The sequence below is a fragment of the Labeo rohita genome, chromosome 18 (assembly GCF_022985175.1).
Source record: "Labeo rohita strain BAU-BD-2019 chromosome 18, IGBB_LRoh.1.0, whole genome shotgun sequence".
Classification (NCBI taxonomy): Eukaryota; Metazoa; Chordata; class Actinopteri; order Cypriniformes; family Cyprinidae; genus Labeo; species Labeo rohita.
The window spans coordinates 4031341-4041013 of NC_066886.1; the positions used below are offsets into that span (position 1 = coordinate 4031341).

The 9673-nt window shown below is 36.0% G+C and overlaps 1 protein-coding gene across 1 annotated transcript; it reads left to right on the forward strand.

Annotated features, from left to right (window-relative positions):
• The first annotated feature begins 240 nt into the window (after positions 1–240).
• Positions 241–5161, forward strand: LOC127180637 (uncharacterized). The gene is made up of 7 exons (XM_051134811.1): positions 241–374; positions 1286–1412; positions 1508–1601; positions 1674–1801; positions 2144–2286; positions 2924–3121; positions 4952–5161. The coding sequence occupies exons 1-7, from the start codon at positions 364–366 to the stop codon at positions 5061–5063; spliced, it is 813 nt and encodes a 270-aa protein (XP_050990768.1). The 5' UTR covers positions 241–363; the 3' UTR covers positions 5064–5161.
• Positions 5162–9673: the final 4512 nt, after the last annotated feature.

Here is a 9673-nt window from a genome sequence, read left to right on the forward strand (position 1 = left end):
GACTGGTTTTGTGGTCCAGGGTCACAAATAGTCTCTCAATTTGATCTCATAAAGCCTGCATATACAGTACATGCACAATACATACAGCATAAAGGCGGTACAGCTATATTAACATTTTAAAGCTATACTGCATTTTCCAAAAGTCACTGAAGTGCAACCTTAGACACACTGATGCCCTGACTGACCTCTGTGCGCAGATCAGTGAAACCGACGCTGCTGCGCGCATGCGCAGAGCTCACACTCACCTGTCGCACTTTAGCAGACAATTCATCCAGCATCAATGGGAAACCGCACTATATTCCTTGTAAATAACTCACCTCACTGCGTGTCAAATGCCAAAGGGATCTGTCAGAACCAACGGACATGTCCGAAAGGTAGGAAACGTTTTTAATAATATCTCCTAATATGAAGCATATTGATGTTTTAATTTCTGAACACTCTCTGGAATCAAAAAAAAAAAATGAATGATCATATGGTTTTAATTTAGATTTATCTTCTTGAATCGTGTTTGGAAGACTACTGTTGTGCTTTTCTGCATAATTTATGTAAATTAGCATTGGAACGTGAAGATCGACCTTTACGGCTAATTTATTCTTGTTCTAAAATCTAATTATTATGATATTGTTACAATTATAAGACATTTATTAGACAGTTACCGTTACAATTATTACTTATTTGCAATTACTTGGTAAGTAAAAAACAATTCGGGTTTGCAGACAGCAGTTTCACAAAACATACTACAATATCAATAGCCATTAACAGTTTTAAGATGTGAGCAGAAATTATAAAATGTTCTGATATAATGTGCCGGTGTGGTCGGGTGTCGTGGGTGACTTTAATCCGGATCAGGGTGCAGAGTTCACGGTAATCTATACCAGAACCTCAGCCTAGCGGATGTAAGGACGCGCAGGCTCTCATTACACACAGGCTGTCTCTCAAAACCTGCTGAGTGCCCTACATAGGCAGCACACTGCATTTTTGAGCCTCATCTTACATTTTCTAAACAAATTTTTAACGTAATATGAAACACTCCTGATGCCCAAAATGCTTTCTAGATAGTCAGCTCACTAGGTTCTGAGACACAAACAAGGACCTGTCCCTGTGCAAATGTATTTATTACACGTAATTATAAATGAACATTAACTAATAGACAGAAATACACTGGAACTGCGATTAAAATACTTTCATATCTATTCAAACGTGAATGTAAATGAACTGTGATCTGATTCGTTATGCATTAGGCCTCTGTAATGTTTGCTAATGTCTTGGGTCTCTCTCGCTCTAGTTCCTCTGGAGTGAACACCAGCAGTGAAAGTTTTCCCAAGTCTCACTCGCACTACTCTGAGTTAAGCGACACACAAACTCCTTTCTCTGTGGAACTGACTCCAGACTCTGGCATTGTTGCCACTCCAGTAAGTCAGTATGATTGTGAAGCGTTTGATTGACGGCTCATGTGTCTACTGTATATACAAGCACTGAATGCTGTCATTGTGTTTGTTCCATGCAGTTGCCGTCCAGTCGGTTCAGGTTTGCCTCGTGGCACTGGCTAGAGGAGCATGATGTGCGTGGAGACCAGCTCGCCTGCCCCAGGGTCAGAGAGGGTAAGAGGTCACTCGGGGTCACCCTACTTTTATACATATTTGTGGACACGCATCAATGATGTCATCAAACAGGGCCTGGCGAAGACGAGGTGTCCGTTAACAGTGAGGACATATTTCTCAGAGGAGGCAGGAGGAAGAGGAGGGAGGATGAAGGACAGAAATGGGAGGAGAGACTCCAGGAGAACTGGGAGAACTGTGTGGTGAGACTGACCATCAGCATTGATAATAATGTTTCTCAAGCAGCAAATCAGCATATTAGAATAATTTGTCTGAAGGATCATATAACACTGAAGGCTGTAGTAATGATTTAGCTTTGCATCGCTGGAATAAATTACATTTTACAATATATTCAAATAGAAAACAGTTATTTTGAATTGTAATAATATTTCACAATATTTCTGTTTTTATTGTATTTTTGAGCAAATATATGAAGCCTCGGTGAGCATAAAAGCCTTTCAAAAACATCTTAAAGATCCTAAACTGTCTAGCAACCAGCTGGTTATCTTCGTATTGGGTTTACGGTTCTGTCTCTGTGACCCCAGGTGCTGAACTTGTCTTATCAAGACTTAGGAGATCCATACCAGCTGGAGAACTTCATCCGCATCCTGAGGAGACTGATCCGGGTGGAGCGTCTGCAGCTGGTGGATAACGCACTGAGAGATCTCAGCTCTGTCAGACTGCCAAGGTACCAAACTAACCTTTAGACTATGTACAACTGTATCAATACACTATATTCAACTGAAAGATGTTCTCATTTTACACTGCTGAGTTTTGATGGAGATCTGGTTTGTGATCTGTGGACCATAAAACACAAATTCCCTCTTGAATTTGAATTCCCTCTTTCCATGGAGGCTGTCCTATTATATTGCATTGGTTGTTTTGTAACAGTATGTGTATGGCTGTGTAAAAATACATGTAGTGCAACTTTAGCTGCATGCTGTAATCTCATATGACGAGTTTATTTTACAGTACGAGGGAAGCTGTTAATTATGTAACAGCATCAAGCTCAGCTTAAAAAACTGCCTCAGTCATGCTATTTTATTTGAATATGTCTCTTAATGATAATATGACTAAACATGAAAAATACATTTTCTTAGTAAATTACATGTTGCCATAAAGGAGACTTACCGGCAATTATTGTGGCTATTTGGACAACATATAATTAGACATTAATCCTGCTTGCTTAAATATTTTGTCATCTAGTGCAATTTTAAGTGTGACTTAAGTGTGCAAATACTTTTGGGACCAGTGTATATGACGTAGAACATATCAACATGTGAAATTACTAACAAGACTTGATTGAAATTATGCATTTATTATAGATGTAAAATCCTGAATCTTCACCGGAACAACTTGACGTCTATTCGTCAGCTGCCAAAGGTTCCTGAGATCCAGCACTTGTGCCTGTCTGAAAACAGCATTTCCTCTCTGGGCGAACTGTCCCTGCTGAGGAGCACGCCGCTTCGATCTCTGACCCTCAAACGCAACCCCTGCCAGTTTCTGGAGGACTACCGCTCACGGTGAGAGGAATACAGAGCAAAAATCATGTTTCTTCAAGTTATATCTTTGTGAATAAAAAAATATGTGTGAGCATATAGACACTACCAGTCAAAGAATTCTCTTCTGCTCACCAAGCCTGCATTTATTTGATCCAAAATACAGCAAAAGCAGTAATATTGTGAAATATTTTTACTATTTAAAATAACTACTTTCTATTTGAATATGTTTTAAAATGTCATTTATTCCTGTGATCAAAGCTGAATTTTTAGCATCATTACTCCAGTTTTCAGTGTTCCATGATCCTTTAGAAATCATTCTAATATGCTGATTTGCTGTTCAAGAAATATATATTTTTTTATTATTATCAATATTTAAAACAGCTGAGTACATTCAGGATTCTTTGATGAATAGAAAGATCCAAAGAACAGCATTTAACTGAAATAAAATGCTTTTATAACATTATACACTATACCATTCAAAAACTTGGAGTCAATATATATATATAAATATATATATTTTTTTTTTGTTTAGCAAGGATGCTTTAAATTGATCAAAAGTGATGATAAAGACATTTATAATGTTACAAAAGATTTCTATTTTAGATAAATGCTGTTCTTCTGAACTTTCTATTCATCAAAGAAGTTTGAAGGAAGTCAGACTATTAGAATGATTTCTGAAGGATCATGTGACTGGAGAAATGATGCTAAAAATTCAGCTTTGAAATCACAGGAATAAATTACATTTTAAAATATTTTCAAATAGACTTTTTTAAAAATAAAACATTAAAACATTTTGACTGGTAGTGTATATATTTTTAACTTTAAAAAAATAAAGAGTGAACTGAATGTAATGTTTTTAGACACTTAATTTTTCATTTAGACACAAATTTTAATTAAAATTTTTATCATTTATTTTTATATTAAATGCAATTAGCTGAACTGACTTAGAAGGACTTTATATGTAATTTCCTGTATTGTTTTTGAGATATGGTAAAAAAATGTGGTGTCAAACATACTGACAAGTATTTATGGTTAACTAAAATATACTTTAATATAATTTCTAATTAAACTTGTATTTCATTTATTTAAATATATTTTTAATTACACATTTGTAATGATGAAGTTGCAATTTAGTACATTTATAATATAATTACTGTTCTTCAGTTAGTTAAAACTTCAAGAACAAGAGTATTAAAACATGATTTAAAATGTACTTTAAAGTTAAACTTTTAATTTGACTTTATTATTGTTAACCCCAAAAATGAAATGTTGAAAAATGTAACCAAACAGCTGCTGGTAGTCATTGACTTCCATGGTATTTTTTCCATACTATGGGTCAGTGGCTACCAGTAATTGTTACCAACATTCTTCAAAATATCTTTTATTCTTCACACAAGATTGTAACTCATTTTTGGGTGAACCTTCCCTTTAAGTATCTAAAGAAACATAAGTACACTTAAGTGGCCTTTTATTTAATTAATATTATATTATCTGCAAAATTACTTTTAAGATTTGAAGTGCACTACAAGTGCACATTCAGTGCCATTGAGTGCACTTTTTTTTTACAAGGTTATATAGAACACCACTAAGCTTTTAATAACTTGCTGTCAAAAAAGCAGACTGATTAAAACTAATCAGCTAATTACAGCTTTTAATTAATCTAAAAAGCCATACTGCGTCTGTCTCCAACATCACATTATGTCCCAAGTTAATAGCTATGCCAGAAGATAATATCATAATTTACTAAAAAAAGAGCTGACCAGAGATCGTTCAAAGACAGCCAAGAGAATAATTTAACGCACTTGCGTCTGTCTGTCTTAAGTCTAACCTTGATGTTCGTTTCCTCTGCAGTGTGTTCTCCTGTTTGCCAAAACTCCAAGTTCTGGATGGCATCCCAAAGCTAGTGGAAGATTCCGTGCCTCCCTCTTCACCGGCAGCGTCCAGATTTTGTACCATTCTCTGACGTCGAAACAGGAGAACCTGAAGCCAAGATCTGAATCCAGTGTACTGTACCGTCAGACTGAACTAAAATCTTGTGTATAGTTGTGTATATACTCTTTTGAGCTGTTAAAAGTACATTTATATGACTTATTAAAGCTATTTTTGTACCTTTACTTCACATTTTAACATTTCATGCACTCATAATAAACCTGCATTGACAACACAGAAGTAGCCAAGACATAAATGAGAAAAGATCATTATTATTAACATTTTAACAGCTACTCACAGAATGGGTCATAGCGGCTCTTCAGGTCACAGTATGTCTGCTGCAGGTAATTCAGCCTATTTGGTTGCTCAATGACCAGCCAACCCTGGGATTTGTTAAGTTTGTACTGAGGACTGTTTTGACAGACGAGTCCGTTCTTGGGTGGTATCGCTTGAAGCCCGGCTGACACGGTGTGAAGGAGCAGAAAGATTAAATCAGATACAGTCATGTGACACTGTTAGCAGCAGATAACTGATGATGTCACAGCACATGTTCACTAAGTGTTAAATCTAGTATCTCAGACTGAAATTAAAACCATAACAGTGGTCGTGTAGGAAAGATTTGGCCTTGTTTTTTGCACGTCATAGTCAAACATACTAGTTTTCAACAAATAATCAGAGTACAAATTATGTGTACATTTGAAGTGTTTACAAACATTAAAACGAAACAATAAAAGCTATTTTATCCACTTATTTTTCTCCGCAACAGTGGCGCAGCTATTTGTAAATTCTATGGGTCAGGCTTCTGGTCTCATCCGTGTCCAGCTATGTCACGTGATATTGCAAATAGGTGCCTTACCATATTATATTAATGTATTATCTTAATTATGAACACAGTGATTTGTAATGCAAACAGTTTTACCGTTTACTGCACTTTGTTATTCCTCTCATTACTTCCCGGAAGTCTCACCCACAGGCTTATTTACGCGTTGAAGATTAAGGTGGATAAGTCACAACAGCTAGCACAAATAAATCGCGATTGCTAACGTTACTAGCCACAACAAAGTGCACCATTTGTACATCAAACATACTAGTTTTAAACAGATAGAATAAGAGCACCGATTATGTGTACATTTTTACGTTTAAAGTGTTTACACACATTAAAAGAACGAAACAATAATAGTTATTTTTTCAAGTTTTACCTGTCGAAATCGCCTGAAGGCCGCATAACTTTTGACGCTCTAAACGGACCTGACTGCATCTTGCGGAGGAACATTGTAGCCGGAGCTACTTCTTAGTGTTTATGTCTATGACGAATCACGCAGGTACTGGGCTGCTCCGCAGCGGTTACTACCAGAATCAGTCTAAAATAGACTGAATATAAAAACGTATTATAGGTGTACAGTAGTGATTCAGGATAAGACAAAAACACGGTTTGGAAAATGGATTCATGATGTACTCGCTTGTTAAATAAATTTTGTAAATTCTGAACAAGTTAGGAACTGCAACTTTAAGTGTTGCCAAGTTCGCGGATTTCCCGCGGAATTGGGCTACTTTAAAACTGTTGCCACAGGTTGAAGCGACCCCAATAATGTCATATTTAGCCCCTGGAATCCAACATTTACTAAGTGAACCCTGTCAATAAATGTGTGTTATACCCCTCGGAACGCGATTTTTACTGGGTGACCTCCAGTGTTGTGAAGGTTACTTTGGAAATGTAATAGGTTACAGATTACAAGTTACTTGATTAAAAATGTAATAAGTAGTGTAACTTTTCAATTACTTTATTAAAGTAATGTAACTTATTACTTTTAATTACTTTTTGATTACTTTTATAAATTTCTAAAAATTTTAACTGTTAATCATTTTGAAACATTTAAACCAGGCAGAGTTAACCTTACAGTAGTGTTCAAAATTGATTACTGTCAGACTTTCAAAACCCTTTATCACTTGAATTAGATTATAATAAGTAAGGGATAACATACATCTTTATTTTGCGATAACAACTGGCTGAATGTACATTATCTCACTTATTACACAGCTGCTTGATGGATTATTTAGATGTTTTGTGTAAAAATTATTAGACACGAAACACTGATCTGAGTTGAAATATTTGAATGCAAAGCTTCCATGAAGAAATCAGTTGCTAGCAGACGGCAAGTTCAAACTAGACATTTTAGGGATACAGTGCAGTCATACCACTTTTCTTACACAACATTTTACCACATAAATAATTAAGTAGTAGTGCTAGTTTGTTAGTTAACTTATAATCCATTACAATATCAAAAAAAAAAAAAAAAAAATGGCAGCAGCTGCGTTTGTATGAAACAATAGAGCAAGTCCATGATACCAGGATGACAGAATTAAGAAACTGTCCACATAATACTGAATTAAGCTTTAATATTACATACGCAAAGCTTCCACCAAGAAAAATGATCAAGCATATAGCACTGACTTAAGTTGCTCCGAAAGAGTATGAGCTGTGTAATCATTTCATTTAAAGCACAGCCACCACAAATTCAGACTTTTTTTTTTTTTAACTTATATTTTTGGGCTTTTTATGCCTTTTATTGTGATAGGACAGTAGAGAGATGACAGGAAAGAGCTGGGAGGAGAGAGGGGAGCAGGATCAGCAAAGGACCTCGAGACGGGAATCGAACTCGGGTCACCGTGAGCGCAGTTGTGCTATGTGTCATAACAAGATCATAACATAATAACATCATAACAAGAAATAGTTTAATAGCTATGATACTGGGTTTGAAATCAAATGTTTGCATAGTTATGACAGAAAACACTAGCATCTAACAATGCCTTGGAAAAAACAATCTTAAAAAATAAAATATATTCATAAACCCAAATAGGAAATAAAACAGTTATCAAATAAGCATGTGTCCTATTCTGTGTCCTAAACTCCTGAAACATTGGTGTCTCATTTTAGAGCAGTCAATGCAATTAAAAAGAAGTCAGTTAAATCTGTAAGTGGGGGTGGGTGTGGAAAAAATTCAGATGTGATCCCCTTTGTAATCACTGACATTTTTCAAAAGTAACTGTAATTTAATTACATATTTTTTCTCAGTAACTGTAACTAATTACAATTACATTTATTTTGTAATTAAATCACGTAATTCCGTTACATGTAACTAGTTACTCCCCAACACTGGTGACCTCCCTCAAAATGTCATTGGGCCACTTTTGAGTAGCAATTGGGTGGTTTTTGTTCTGAAAACCTGGCAACCCTTCGACCCCTGTATCGACCAGTCGACAAAACATTAGTGATGGGAAGTTCGGATCATTTTACCGACTCGGATCTTTGAGTCTCGTTCAGCAAAATGAACGAATCTTTTTGAGTCATTTCGTTCATTTTAGCAAAATATAATTAAAATGTTGCGTGTTACCTCCCTAAAACATCTACTGCATACACAAACGTTGATCACATTAGAAACAAGACAAAACTATAATGCTATAAGAAACAGAAAAGATTAATTCATTGTTTACCTGGGTCTTCAGTATATGATTAGCTCACCTCGCCTCTTATATCTGACAAGTTTTCGGGTTTGAGTCGTTCGTTCATCACGTGACAGCTCCATAAGATGTACGAACGACTCCAAAAACTCGAAGACTCGAAACAGGTGAACTAATTCCAGCTGCGCATGCGCGACTGAACGAATCACTCCCCCGAGACGACTCGTACGTCGCGAATCACATTAAAGATTCGTTCAAAATGAACGAATCGTTTAAGAACGACCCATCACTATAAAACATATAATATTTACATTAAAAACTGCACAAACACCTTTGTGTTTTGTTCATAAATTTTTTAGATAACTGGCGTTAAGATGATCGACTGCGACTCATTAAAAAAAAAAAAAAAACTATTGAAAGACTCGTCATAATTCGCACACTGGCTACATAACCACCGCATATGTTCACGGCTTTATACACATTCAATAGCCATTCATGACCCGCCATTGTCCTGTGAAGCTCAGCTCATGCTTTCAGCGGCGATCACTTATTCATATGCGCTTCAGTGTTTTGTTTTAATTTTGGTGTCAATTTCAGCACCGCTGAAACCCGAGCCGAGGAGACAGGAGAATAGAGAAACGAGAGATCTGACAAAATTATACAGCTTATTAAATCTGCGAAACGGCTTTGTTTGTCAGCAGAACCCCGCTTCCCTACGGAGAGCGTTTTTCCCAGCATTTCCAAAAGAATTAATTACAGCTGCATGAAAAAATTAACAGTGCAGATAGCAGCTAAAAACAAAATAAAGGCAAAATTAAAACGATTGCATGAAAAAAGTATAATTTACATATAAAATAATAACCTTGTCATATAAAAACTTGCATGCAAAAACACTTTTTTTCTTTTTTTCCAGTTTATCTTGTTTATACTATTTCATCCAAAGCTCTAGTTCTTCTGACTGTCTGAAGAACTGCTTCTGAATCAACACATTCCCTCTATGCCACTTACCGCAGCATCTCACCAGCCTTCCAGGAACTACAGGATGAAAGCAGTGTTATTTTGCTTTGGGTTCATTTTTTACATTCATGTTAGACGAAGAGATTTTTCCTCCCTGCTCAAGGTCACCAAACATCAAAACATCAGAGCGCCCGCCAGACTTTGTACATGATTAAAAGAGGATGCGCA

Excerpts from the sequence above, each read along its gene's own strand:
- LOC127180637 (XM_051134811.1), top strand. Across the intron at positions 1,413-1,507 it reads CTGGCATTGTTGCCACTCCA|TTGCCGTCCAGTCGGTTCAG; the intron begins GTAAGTCAGTAT and ends TGTTCCATGCAG. Across the intron at positions 2,287-2,923 it reads AGCTCTGTCAGACTGCCAAG|ATGTAAAATCCTGAATCTTC; the intron begins GTACCAAACTAA and ends CATTTATTATAG.